General features: G+C 48.3%; 1 protein-coding gene across 3 annotated transcripts in view; it reads right to left on the bottom strand.

Moving 5' to 3' along the window:
* The window catches only part of ARHGAP10 (Rho GTPase activating protein 10), a 322,621-nt gene extending 308,809 nt beyond the window's left edge, over nucleotides 1-13,812 (bottom strand). For all 3 annotated transcript variants that reach the window (XM_040967286.1, XM_040967288.1, XM_040967287.1), the window contains exon 1: nucleotides 13,467-13,812. In XM_040967286.1, the coding sequence (XP_040823220.1) occupies nucleotides 13,467-13,620 (154 nt within the window). In that variant the 5' untranslated portion in view covers nucleotides 13,621-13,812. The remainder of the gene's footprint in view (nucleotides 1-13,466) is intronic.
* Between the last annotated feature and the right edge of the window lie 604 nt (nucleotides 13,813-14,416).

The raw sequence follows: 14,416 nt of genomic DNA, 5'->3' as shown, positions 1-14,416 counted from the left end.
TCAGACCAGCGAGTCCAGTCCAGCAATGGCAGAAAGCCGGGGTGCAATTCCAGTCTGTCCTTGGAATGTACTGACAGGGGCTGTTCAGCATGAGTGTGCTTAGAGAGGGATGCCAGGGCTCTCAATAAAAAATCATCCACCCCTTTGCCAATCTATAAAGTACGTTTACTGAATTGGCGTCATTAGGAAGGCAGCCTGGGGTACCTATCTGCTTTGCAGTTGTAACATCCCAACCAACCTTTGCTGGATAACCCAACTCACCTGAGAATGAATTGTGATTATGAACATCATTTGTCACCTTACATCCTGACGTCAGAAGTCTAGTTTGAATATGGCACAAGGCTTTGGAAGATTTTTTTGGTTTTGATTAAGATCAAATACTTCTCGGGCCGGTGCGGTGGCGCAGTAGTTAAGGTCCTCGCCTTGCACGCCCGGGATCCCATATGGGCACCGGTTCTATCCCAGCAGCCCCACTTCCCTTCCAGCTCCCTGCCTGTGGCCCGGGAAGGCAGTCGAGGATGGCCCAAAGCTTTGGGAACCTGCACCCGCATGGGAGACCCGGAAGAGGCTCCTGGCTTTGGATTGGCATAGCATCGACCGTTGCGCTCACTTGGGGAGTGAATCATCGGACGGAAGATCTTCCTCTCTGTCTCTCCTCTCTGTATATCCACCTTTCCAATAAAAAAAAAATAATAAAAATAAATCTTTAAAAAAAAAAAAGATCAAATACTTCTCAAAGTCCTGGAATGTAAACCGACTATCCACACTGAACTTATATAACACAAAACATCTAAGAACATTCATTAAATTCTTCATTATAGTTAGGATTTTAAAGTTTACAAAATTAGGCCCCAGCTGTAGGCAACTGCCTAGGTTGCCCTGGACATAGGCAAGTATTACATTACTGGGAGAAAAGCAGCCAATAGCTGACTAACATCCTGGGCCTAATTAATGCCAAATCTATCTTAACTATACCATTGTGCTATCGTATTGTTTTAAGATATGCAGGTAACTGAGCACCACCACACAAAGCAGTGTGGCACATCATGGCACCAGTCCTCAGGCATGCCACTGCAGGGAGAGGGGGCTGCTACAGACTACATAGGGAAGGGAGCCTTGGCATGTACTGGAGTGGAACCAACAAGGCAATGTTCGAGAGGACTTCTGGGTGTTTCCAGGCAACTACACTTGCAGGCAGAGAAGGGGAGACAAGGTAGCTTACAGGGGGGAACTGGAGGGCATGCCTGAGTCAGGCCAAGGCACTCACCCACATAGGACACCTGGACTCAGCTAAGTAGCATTGCCCACTGGCACACACAAAAGCTGGGGTTGGGGAACATATCTGGTTGGCTTAGGTTGTGGAACCCACCTGTGAGTGTCAGAGCAGTTGAATGGGCCCTGTCAAGGTGCACCACAACACCAACCACAAAGTTAAAAACCCACATCTGAGGGGAATTTCTATAGGGGAATTGTGGGCTCCCCTCAGACTGCAGCACTCATCATTTCACAAGTTGGAGGTTTTTAACCACCTCAGGCTGGACCACAGAACTCACCTGAAAGGAACCTGGTTGACCCTTGCAGGAGCTCGGACTAAGAGAAGACCAGGTGGGCAAGGCTGTAATACCTACTGGCATATACAAAGGCCAGGACTGAAAGCAGACCATGCCAAGCAGGGCCACAACACCAACTAGCACATCAAGATCCAGTACTGGCAGCAGGTCTGGTAGGGGAACTGTGGGCATTCCTCTGCTAGGCTGCAGCTCTCTCTGGCAAGCATGAGAGTCAGGACTAGGGGTAAGCTGGCCTGACCAAGATGGCAGCACCCATTGGTATATGTGTAGGCAGGGTCTGGCGGTGGGGTGGGATGAGCTAACCCACAGCACCCATGGATAGGCATGAGCGCCAGATGGGATGCAGGATGGTCTGGCACAGGCCACAGCATACGCCAGCATGCATAAAAATCAGGGTTGGGGAATGGCCTGGTGGGGGCTTTTGGGGGTCGCCTCAACTAGGCCATGGCACCTGTTGGTATACATAAAGAGTGGGCTGTGGCAGACTGAGTTGAGCTAAGGCACAGCTCCTGTTTGTTCATCTCAAAGATGAGATTGAGAGGTGGGTCAACTGACCAGACACTGCCTCCACAGGTATGTATGCTGACTAGTACAGGTAGTAACTGACCCTGCACTGGCTAGCACACACAAAAGTCAAGTCTGAGATCACTCCAAACAAGCTTTCTTGGGGGACTCTCCTAGATCGCTGAACTCAAACCCCAACCACAGGGAAAATCACAAGATATGTGGTCCAGCCTTAAGTGCATATACTAGGACAGGGCCGCTTCAGTTGCTGATACCTGTGCAGTGGACAGCATGCCCAGACGCACTTGGGGGACATGACAGCCAGTTCATCTAAGCCAGCAGAGCACATTGAGTGCCCCATCAAAAGAAGGAAAACAGAACAAACTAAAACTCTTGACCAAGCTTTGCAGCAAGCGTCTATGGACGCACTAAGGTGGACTTAGGCAGAATATTTCCTGAACCCTGGTGGCAATGAAACTGACACCGTCTGAACTATCAAAAACACTCAAACAACAACTTTGGGACATTCTTCCACCACATCAGGGTCTCTTGAGACATCAAATAACAGTTCCCCATCCCTGGTTCTGGTGTAGTTTGACAGCAAGGAGCTATCCTCTTCATCCCCTCCTCCTCCAGCAGACACAGTGAAATTTTGAATCACCCAGCTTCCTCCATGCCTCAACCCTACCCAGACTAACAGGAGGCCCACATGTGTGCATACCTCTCAACTAGCTTAACAATATTAAAGCTAATTTAGGGCCTGGCATGGTAGCCTTGCAGCTAAAGTCCTTGCCTTGCATGTGCCGGGTTCCCATATGGGTGCCAGGTCTAATCATGGTGGCCCAGCTTACCATCCATCTCCCTGCCTGAGGCCTGGGGGAACAGTTGAGGATGGCCCAAAGCCTTGGGACTCTGCACCCATGTGGAAGACCCGGAGGAGGTTCCAGGCTCCTGGCTTTGGATCAGCACAGCTCCGGCCATTGCAGCCACCCGGGGAGTGAATCAGCAGATGGACTTTCCAATAAAAATAAATAAATCTTAAAAAAAAACATTAGAATTAAAATGTTTATGAAATCATGGTCTTATTCTTAAGTCGCTAGTTTGGGGCCTGTAATGGTTAAGTACACATCCCATATCAGAGTGATGGGGTTCACACCTTAAACTGTCTCCAGTAAGCCACAGCTCAAGTAATAAGGTCCCTGTCACCTAACAGAAGACCTGAATAGCTTCCAGCTGCTAGCTCCACACCCAGTCATGGCAGGCATTTGGGAACCAGCCAGCGAGAATGCTCTGTCCCCATCTTCTTCCCTCTTAAGTAACAACAACAACAAGTTTACAAAATTACAGTAAGACATAATGAACATAAACATTTACTGTTTCACAATTTAAAATCCATGGGAGAGCCGTTAAGTCCAGCAGTTAAAATAATTCAGTCTTCCGGACAGTAGCTTCCTTCTAACACAGAACCTGGGAGGTATGCTTCAAGATTTCTGGCCCCCACAGGGCAGACTCCAACCCTGGCCGTTGCACACATGTTAGAAGCAACCAAATGAAGAGGAGCTCACTCCCTAACCTTTCAAATACATAAAGTTATAAGATGAATCAAATATTAAACATCTTTTTTTCTGTACCTGGCATTTAAAGAGGGTGAGATACATGAAGCAGAACTATATGTATCACAAATACAGTGTGCACAGAAGAAAAAGTGACTATACTACAAAACCACTGACTACAAAAAAACTGATATGAATGCATACAGCTATCTCTAAAGGCCTAGGTATTACAAACATCAGATTGGAGCTAGTTCCTGGCCCCTAGGATGAAAGGCAGCGAGAGGCTTTACACGTTTTAGTTCCTGTGCTTCAGGGAAGAAATGGGAATTCAGAAACTTCATGGAAAATGGAATTAAAGGAAATGTATTGGTACAAAAAAAAATGTTGACCTCCAAATGCTGTTTTTCTCATTAATGTTATGATCCCTATATGCACAGATTTCAAAGGTGTACATTGGTATAAAGTTATCTTTTGAATACAAAAATGTATGAGAGGGCCCGGCGCGGTGGCGCAAGTGGTTAAAGGTCCTCGCCTTGCACGCCCGGGATCCCATATGGGCGCCGGTTCTAATCCCGGCAGCCCCGCTTCCCTTCCAGCTCCCTGCCTGTGGGCTGGGAAAGCAGTCGAGGACGGCCCAAAGCTTTGGGAACCTGCACCCGCGTGGGAGACCCAGAAGAGGCTCCTGGCTTCGGATCGGCATAGTATCGGCCCGTTGCGCTCACTTGGGGAGTGAATCATCGGACGGAAGATCTTCCTCTCTGTCTCTCGTCTCTGTATATCTGCCTTTCCAATGAAAAAATAATAAAAATAAATCTTTAAAAAAAATGTATGAGAAAGAAAACACTTTGGAATTTTACTGATGTGCAGCTCTTGTTTATGCTCTTATGGAACTGATGTCTTCCCACTTTACTGTTTTAAGTTAGACCCTGGGGTACACTTTAAGAAATTTTAAAGTAGCTAAATCCTCACCTTGCATCTGCCGGGATCCCATATGGGTGCCAATTCAAATCCCAGCTGCTCCACTTCTCATCCAGCTCCCTGCTTGTGGCCTGGGAAACCAGTTGTGGATGGCCCAAAGCCTTGGGACCTACACCCATGTGGGAGACCTGGAAGAAGTTGCTGGCTCCTGGCCTCAGATTGGCTCAGCTCTTGCCATTCCAGCCACTCGGGGAATGAATCCAGCAGATGAAAGATCTGTCTCCCCTTCTCTCTGTATATCTGCCTTTCCAATTAAATAAAAATAAATCTTTAAAGAGTTTTTAATTATCTTTTCATTCCACATTTCCATGAACCACTTGAAGTACCCAGTACATTAACATTTCTTTGCATCTTCTTTTATTTCCCTATTTCCAAAGTATCTCAAACTTTCTAAATGAAGTCAAACACTAGGTGAAAATCTACTCTCCTGACAGGAGAAACGAGGAATGTGGAGGAGGGAGAAAGGGGAAACTGGGAAAGGAAGGGAGAAAGACGGAAGCAGAGGGGGAGAAAGCACGGGAGGAAAATGGAGGCCTGTGTCTTGCAAACAATCCTGAATCAGCAACAGCTCAATGTCTATACTCAAATGAGATTTAGTCAGTGTTTAGTTGCAGGGACCTTAAAAGTCACTAAGTTTTAAATCACGGTCACTGTACTGAATTAAGTATATTCTAACTGCATCAAATGGACACACATTCCAGATACCTAGGATGTATCATTAACTTCCCCAGAAGAAGCCACACTTAGTATCGTGGTTTAGGGTTTGGGAGTCAGACACACAAACCTATGTCCACATTCCAGCCCTGCCAGTGACACAGCTGCATTGAAGACAAGCTTTTAATCTCCCTCAATTCTGTATCCTGTTCTATAAAATGTGGTAAATAACACCACATGATGTAATTTTTACCATTCTATTATGCCCTTGCCACACTGAACAAAGTGAAACAAATACAAAATGCTTAGTATCTTAGCTACTGCAATCAAAAAAATACGTCCTTTTAAAAATATTTCAGATAGTTTGCAACTGCCTGTGTCTGAAATATAATTCCACTAATCTGTAAAACATTCAAGACAACCAGAATTATATTCTACAGATTTCTATGCATTGACTCAATGCTTTAAAAAAAAAAAAAAAAGCACCACCTGGACCATACAAGTTATCTTTAAACAAGATACAGAATGACAAAACAATGCTAGACAACACTAATTCCCATAAAACAAAGCCTTAATATTTGCATCTATAACAGATAACTTTATAGAAGTGGCAAAAGACCATGTTTTCAGTAACTGTATTCAAAAACAGTCTACTTATACATTGCCACATAGTCAATAACCAAAGCATGGTTTACGACAGTCTAGCAAATTGTACAGTATATTTTTAAAGATTTATTTTTATTGCATAGTCAGATAAATAGGGAGAGGAGGAGAGAGAGAGGAAGATCCTCCCTCCGTTGATTCACCCCCCAAGTGACAATGGCCGGAACTACGCTGATCCCAAGCCAGGAGATCCTCCGGGTCTCCCACACGGGTGCAGGGTCCCAATGCCCAAAGTGTGCAATATTTTTATCTACCTCACAACTTATATCCTTTTTGATGTAAAGCATATACACATACAGGGGTACTTGAAAAAAAAAGGAATTAGGGGACATTCATTTGATCCAGGGATTAAGACACCCCTTGCACATCCACATAACTCATGAGAGTGCCTGGTTTGAGTCCTAGCTCCACTTCTAACTGCACCTACTTGTTAATGCTCATCCTAGGAGGCAACAGGTGATGGCTCAAATATTTGAGTTGCTGCCACCCAAAGAGGAAGATGGAGTTCCAGGCTCCTGTTGCAGGGGTGTTTGGTGAATAAACACCACATGGAAGCTAGCTAGTTCACTTACCAGCTGAGAGCAAGTGAGAGAGAGAGCATCTCTGCCTGACAAATGAAATTTAAGCTTTAAAAAACAGAATTTAAGACCCAGTACTGTGTTCTATCAGGTAAAGCTGCCACCTGAGGTGCCAGTATTTCCTGTGGGTACCAGCTGAGGTCCTGCATGGTGCACTTCCAACCCAGTTTCCTGCTAACATGCCAAGACAAACAGCAGAGGATGGCTCAAGGACTGGAGCCACTGCACTCACATAGGAGTCCTGAAAGAAGCTCCTGCTCCTGGCTTAACAGATCCAGCTCCAGCTGCGGTGGCCATTTGAAGAGTGAACCAGTGGACAGAAGATTGATCAATCAATTGATCAGTTGATCTCTGTCTCACTCTGCCTTTCATATGAAGCAAGGCAAGCTTGAAGAAACAAAAAAGTTGAAACGTCTCAACACAGAAAAAAAATCCATGTTGTCCTTTTTCGTAACATGATTTCCAGGAACTTTTGTATACTTCCTGTGTGTGCTGTGGTGATCAACAGCTACTAGAGTCATACAGTGAAAACAGCTAATTTGGACCTCTATGGAATTCAGAGCTGTTGTACAGAACAGGATCACCTAACAGCTCTTAGGAAAATTCCTCTTCCATAGGCTCCTGTTACCTTCTTTCTCACTGTGAAGAGACCAGAACCAATACAAGCAGCATTCAAGGAGCTGTCAGGGCTTCCAGCAGACAACATGCTGTTGTTGATGTATCTCTAACTTTAGGCATCTTGTCAGATGATGTCAGCACAGGGCCTCTGGCAGAATACTCTTCCTTATCAACCCTTCCTCCTCAGCACCCTGGGTGACAGGCCTTCAACCTTCAAAAAGTTTCACCAATGTTTCAGCAGTCTAAGGAAAACCTGCTATGTCTGATGACTCTGTGAATCACAACAAGTTCCAGGAAACGTTTCTCCCAGATACCACTGAGCTGACTGGCCACGTGGTATTCAGGCTTTCCCACTAGCGCCCTCAACTACAGAGCTTGACAAGGGTAGTGATGACTCAAACAAGTACCTCCTTAGGAGTAACAAGCAGTAAACAGTGAGATAACTGCTCTATGCACCAGAGAAGCTATTGCTGAGCAAGAAAGGGGCCTTAACATTAGGACATCTGCTTGCAATGACTACGTGGCATAGTCACTGTCAGCCTTGGAGGGCTAATTCACTCATTTAGTCCAACTAGTAGCCCAACATCCTGGAAAGTGGTCTCATTTCACAGAATAGAACATGGATAAAAGCAAGCAAAGCAACTTGACCTTGGATGGGTAAGTTACGACACTTTATACCATTCTCTCATCAACATTTTTCGCATGAAACACAAAAATACACTCCTCCCTTCCACACAACCTCAGTGGGGACAGGGAGTCAGGATGTCAAAGGGCTCCAGAAAATGGGAAGACAGAGAAAGACATTGAGAGCACAAGATCAGCCACTGACCAGCAAGATGTCCTCAACAGACAAAGCTCTCTAGTGGCAGGCACTGAAAAGGAACACTCCAATTCCAGTCAAAGAATTACTCTGAGTAAACCATTTCAAGTTTTTCAACTCTGGCTGGGTCCCATCCTAGCTCAAGTTGATGGTCCTCCTTTTCACAGTCTCCCTACAGATGAGCCTGTTGCTGCAGTAAAATAGAGCGTGAACTCCAAAAAGATCCCAGGTGATGCTGGAAGTTGCAAGGGGTCCACAATGACTGGTGAGAATTATTTTCCATCCAGGGAAAAATACATTTTGTAACAACTTTTTAAAACACATGTTACTTTCCATCCTTCTCTAAGTTTCACTTAGTGGAAACATGAGCACAGAATTTATTATACCACACAAAATTTATTATAGCATATCAAGTCAAACTAGCTGATGCCATTTAACTAAATATTCAGACATGGCTTCCTGCACAGCACAATCTGCAGCTCTCACAAGGTTTCCAAGAACTCACATGCAATTAGCTTGTTGTCCCACCTTCCTTCAGCTGGCACCGCTCAAGGGCTCACACAGCAAACAGCAAATACAGGCATCACAGCCAATTCAGAGTCAGAGTTCCCATCTGCTGGTTCACTTCCCCTCCCCTCCACTCAACTTTACAGGGACTGACCAGTCAGTGGAAGCATTGAGCCAAGAACCCCACCTGGGTTTCCTATACGGATGTCTGGGCCTTGAGCCATTGCCACTGCTCACCAGGTTTGCACCGGCAGGACGCTGGGGTCCCAAGCGAAGCCAGGTACCAAACCCAGCTGATACGGGACATGGCATCTCAACTAGCAGCTTAACCACTAGCCCAAACACATCTCCCAGAACCATCTTTTTAAAGTCTCCTTCAGTCACAAAAGGAAACCTTTTCCTGAAAACGCAAGAGATTATTCAGTCTCACCAGCCTGAAGTGGGACACATGCTCATTCTTCAGCCAATTATCAGTCCAGAAAATGCATTTACTGTAACAAACTTGGCATAGTGTTCAATGTAATTGCGACCCTTTGCTCCCTTCTGCCAAGGAAGGGCCTGAAACCGCCGAGTTACACTCTCAGAAAGATACCTAGTCACCTTTCTTGAAGTTATGTTCACAAGGGTGTAGACACTTAACTCTGGGTTGTCAGACTTAGGACAATGTTGGCTGACCAACAAGCACGTCACATTTCCATCTTCAGAACACTCGTATCCCATTTTACAGGAAAGAAAACTGAGGCTCAAGCATAAGAAGTCAAATTCTTTGAAGTTTTCTGAACTTCATGTTTCAGGTCATACCAATTTAGGATAATTCTCCAAATTTCTCTGCTGCAGCAAAGATAACAAACAGAAACTCAAATGATTTCCTCAGGGAAACAAAGCAAATACCAAAACCTAAGAGATGCCAACACTTAAAAGTCATCAGCTGTAATATTGAGTCCACTAACAAGATCCTTTTCCATGTCTCTGGTTAAAGCAGGATCCCGAGCACACTCATGCTGCATTACAACAGCTTACAATTGTGTGTGGATACAGATAATTTTCCTAAGTATCTTATGTAACTCCAATAACACTTCTTTAGAGATCCACTTTATTTTTATTGGAAAGTCAGATTTAGAGAGGAGGAGAGACAAGAAGATCTTCCATCCACTGATTCACTCCAAGCAGCCTCAGTGGCCGGAGCTAAACCAATCCAAAGCCAGGAGCCAGGAGCTTCTTCCGAGTCTCCCATGTGGGTGCAGGGTCCCAAGGCTTTGGGCCGTCCACAACTGCTTTCCCAGGCCATAAGCAGGGAGCTGGATGGGAAGTGGTGCCGGCAGGATTAGTACTGGCACCCATATGGGATCCCATTGCGTGCAAGGCAAGGATTTTAGCCACTAGGTTATACACTGGGCCCCCAGTAAGATTTATTTTGCAAATATTTCCCAGAGCAGGTTTATGGCACAGTGAGTTAAGTCACCACTTAGGATGCCAGCTGCTCCATTTCTGATCCTGCTTCCTGCAAAATGTGCCAGGAAAGACAGCAGCAAATGATGGCCCTGCCACCCACATAGAAGACCAGAATGGAATTTGTGGCTCCTGGCTGTAACCCTGCCCATCCCCAGGTGTTAAGGGCATTTAAGAAAGTAAACCAGTAAATGGAAGCTCTCCCCCTCTTGTCAACTATCAAAAATAGAAACTTAAAAATATTTCCCAACAGAATAGAATACACCTTCTCAAAAAACCACTACTGATGTAACCCTATGACAAAAATGTGTTTTTTTCTGGCAAATATGCTGTAGAGTTACATGAATCAAAAGCACCAGAAACTACAGGCACAACCTGAAATGCTTACAGAACTTTAGACTGCACTGAAGGAAGACACTGGTTAGTACCAAAATGAAAGGAGTGGAGAATTTTTTTCAAAGCCCATTTGAACAGAGAATCAGATAAGTGAAGTGAATAACCCCACAGGAGCTCTCCCTACCCCCACTGCTCTCTCCAACCTCTTCTACACACAGATGCCCAATGCAGTCTCTAAACTATGTAGGGGAAGCTTCTCTTTTTCTGCCAAGGGCCATGTGGATATTTATGTCATTTTCAGGGTTACACAAAAATTATCAGGTTACAAATCAGTCTGCTATGGATCTATGGAGTTCCCCCGTGGTTGCCTTGGCAGGACCAGACCAAATGATTCTGCAGGCCTGCAACAGCTGGATGTTCCCCACCCGGGCTCTAAGCCATCTCCTGCAGATAACATCAGTCTCCTGTTGAAGAACCTCAGCAGTTCTCCCTACGGACAAAAGCTACATTCCCAGCCTGGTTTTCATGGCTGCGCACAATCAAACTGACTTTCCCATTCATCCCAACCCACTGGCTGAAATGCGCTCCAATTCCAGCCAAACTAGCCTCCTCGCTCCCGGCGAAAGCTGCAGGTGTTCTGGCTGCTTCCCAGCCGGATCCAATCTGGCAAGGTTCTCTTCCTTAAAACACAGCCCCTTTGCTAGTGTCTACAACCAACTCTTGTTCCCAGCAGGATTTACATATCCATTTATAAAGCAGAGCATCCACTGCTTCTTCAGGCACTCGGAACATTGCAGACAGGAGTTCAAAACTGCTCCTTAAATGGAAGGGAATTCAACTACATGACAATAAAGTCAAAAGCCAAGGCCTGTACTTTTACTTTTTGATAGCTCAATCACAGGCCCTAACAAATCATAGGTGCTCAGTCTCTCCGGATCGTCCTTTCAGTGAGCGCCGTAGAAAGCCTTCAGGACTCCCAACTTCCTCAAGTATTTATAAAAGATCCCAACGCACTAACATCAAAATCATATACCTACAGTAGTTAGTGCACCCTACAAAGCAATTAAAAACCGATCACAATCCTAAACACACAACCCTAAAAATGCACAAAAGGCTAGCTTTGCAAAACAAAGTGTAAAACATCTGGGGATGTAAACAACACGATGTAGTTTACAGTTCCTCTACGGATGGCGCACCCAGTGTCCTTCTTGGCTCTCGAATGTTACAGAAGGCTCAAGTGGTCAGATGAACGAGTGACCAGGACTAACAATGACCTCACCAAGCTCTTTCTAAGTGCTGCAGAACCTTAGGAAGGTCTCTAACAAGCAAGGCAGGAGACACGGAGCGCAGAACTAGAACCAACTGTCACGTAGCAAGGCCCTAACACTGAAGATTTAAACCCGGTCTCCGGACTCCAGCCCAATCTTCGTCTCCAACTGGAGCAGTAAGGATCAAGTGGGAAAATGTCAGTCTTCTAACTTGCCAAAAGTATGTGAGCCAGAGCTCTGTTTCTGGCATCTTCTAGGGAAGAATTTTAGTGGAACCTAGCAAGACAAGGGCTTTCCGCTTGTTCTGGTGCCTCTTACAGCAAAGAGGAGTAAGATTCCAATTCAGAAATGTAAGCAAGTCCACGTTGTGAGGAGGAAGCCTGACAGCTGCCCCCCCCCCCCAGATGTACCCGCTGCCGTTGCTGCTGGGACAGGAGGCCTGTGTCCTGTTGGCAGAAGAGCTGGTATGCAGTCGCATAAATAGCTTTATGCCAGGGGCCAAACTGCCACTGCCATCTGCCGCTCCTGTCCTCGGCTGCTGCCACTGGGAAGCGGTCTCCCCCAGCCTGGTCACCGGCTCACAGTCATGGACAGGAAGAGCCTTCTCCCCTCCCCCCACACACCTACCTGACTTCTCTGCTCTTCCTCCTCCCTCTGTTCACCTTTCTCCAGGTACTTACTGCTGCTCCTGACTTCCCACAGGAGCCATGTACCCTATGCCACAGGCCTGGAGAGGCATTCACCAAATAAACCCTAGTGCATAACCCATGCTAACCAATTCCCAGCTCTGATTTTACAACATTAAAGAAGTTACTGCACCACAAGGCAGATACCTTGGGAGATCACCCGGAGGAGTGACTGAGTTGCCTCCAAAATTACAGGGATAGCCTATTACATTGTTCTCATTAAAAAGCATTTCAACTCAATCATTAAATGAGAGTTACCTGGGCCAGGCTCCCTGCCAGGTGCAAGCCAGGGTACCAGGTGAGTTTGCTTTAATCTTCCTTAATGCAAAATCAGAGAAGGACGGAGGGTCTTACACAGGTTATTTTTCCCAAGGGTAATTAAACTCTCCACACTGGCAACTCTTCAAGATAAGTGTTCAAAGCCCTGGCAGTACAAGCAGCTTGTGCGCTGTGCCGGGGTTGTGGGTCCCAGGAGGGGTCGGCCTCCCCAATTCCTCCCCAGAGCTAACCTCTGCCCATTCCCAACTCCATACGCACCGGTGTACATCAGCTGGCCTCTCTCCCTGGGATGGCCCCACCACACTTAATTCTCTGAGTTTCTCAACAGATCAGGGCAGGCGCGCCAAGCATGACCAGGGTGGAATTCCCTATTTGCAAACAGTGCTGGCTCCACTCCGGCCGCAGGGAGGGCCGTCCGCCAGCCCTTTCGAAGCCCAATCTTTGACCCCTCGTCAGCACGGAGAAAGGAAAGGAATGTGCAGAAAGCAGCACAAAACAGGTGGACTTTCTGGTTTGGCACAGTGAGAGATCTGGGGTAAGACCGTCGCGAGGTGGTGGTGGGGAAGTGGCGGCAGGGAGGCTAGGGCAAAGGTGCGGCTTTTTGAACTCCTAAAAAGCCAAGATTCTGGTGAGCGGTCAAGAGACAGCACTCTGTGGCGGGACACCGTGAGCAGCTTCAAAGTACAAATAATAAAAATACCAACGATAATAACAATCCTGTCCCAGGGCCGTGCGAGCCTCAGGTCCCTGCAACCGAGGGCGCAGCACCGGAGGCTGCCTGGTCGGGCCCGGCGGGGTCGTGGACAGCGCGCTCCCACGGATGGCCCCTGGCTCACGTCCCCCGACTGCGGTAGGAGCAATCACCCGAGACCCTCCCGGGTTCCGAGGGACCCGGACTGGTTGGATCCGGCTCTCTGGAGCTTCTGTCTCCGCCTAGAGAGGCTGGCTGCTCCCTGCCTCGCCACGCCGCAGCCCCGTGCCCGCTCACGTCTCCCCGCTTACTTTTGGTGGCGGCGATGAGGTTCTTGCCGTCCTTGATGAGCTCTTTGATGAACTTGTTGGTCCTCTCGAGCTCGGCTTCGTGGGCGCGAATCCTCTCCCGGAACCACGGGCTGTCGAGGTAGCAGTCGCTGAACTCCAGGGGCTGCAGCCCCATGACGGCAGAGGTCCGCGCGCGGCACACACCGCCCCGCTGCCTGTGCGCTTCAGCCGGAGCCCGGGCTCCGGGTGGGAGGTGGAGGCGGCGGCCAGGTGCTGGGGCCGCGCGGGCGCGGGGCAGGAAGCCCAGCAGGAGCTAGCAATCCCGGACGCGCGGTGCCCGCGGCGCCAACATGCCCCGCCGAGCCGAGCCCGGCCACACCGAGGAGCTGCTGCCGCCCCGGCCAGCCACCAGCGAGGCGCCCCAATCCCGGCAGCCCCCGCCGAACCTTCGGCGTGCGCCGCGCCGCCCCGCCCTGACCGGCCTCCGCGCCACAGGCACGCCCCGGGCGCCTCCCGGGCCCGCCCCGCGCTCCTTCCTCCTCCTTCCCTCTTTCCTCCCTTCTCGTGCCCGGGCGTCTCTTCTTCCTTCCCCCCCCCACCCCCAGCACTCGCCCCTCCTCTTCCTTCCGAGGCTTCCTCGGTGTAGGATTTCGGCCCACGGCTCTCCTGGAGCCCCCGGCGCGCGGCCCTCAGGCTGCGAAGTGACTCACCGTCCGCTCCCGGAGGCGCGAGAACCCCACGCGGGGCCCGGGAAGTCGCGTCTTGCCCTCAGCCCCTAGTCCCCGCGGCGGCAGTGGTACAAGTCGGAGGTGGCTTGGCTTCGCCCGAGGCCACGTTGGCCTCATTTGTCCTGTTTATCCAGGGACCGACTCGCTGCCTTGCATCCGTTCACACGTGTGGTATTCATTTTCCTCGTGTGTGTTCCCCGAGTGAAGTGAAACGCGTGTTAAACCTGCACGCTTGGCCAGGGC

This window comes from Ochotona curzoniae, unplaced genomic scaffold, assembly GCF_017591425.1.
Source record: "Ochotona curzoniae isolate NIBS_2020 unplaced genomic scaffold, NIBS_Ocur_1.0 scaffold_4506, whole genome shotgun sequence".
NCBI lineage: Eukaryota > Metazoa > Chordata > Mammalia > Lagomorpha > Ochotonidae > Ochotona > Ochotona curzoniae.
The sequence above is the reverse complement of the archived record's forward strand: the minus strand, read 5'-3'. Positions and strand labels throughout refer to the sequence as shown.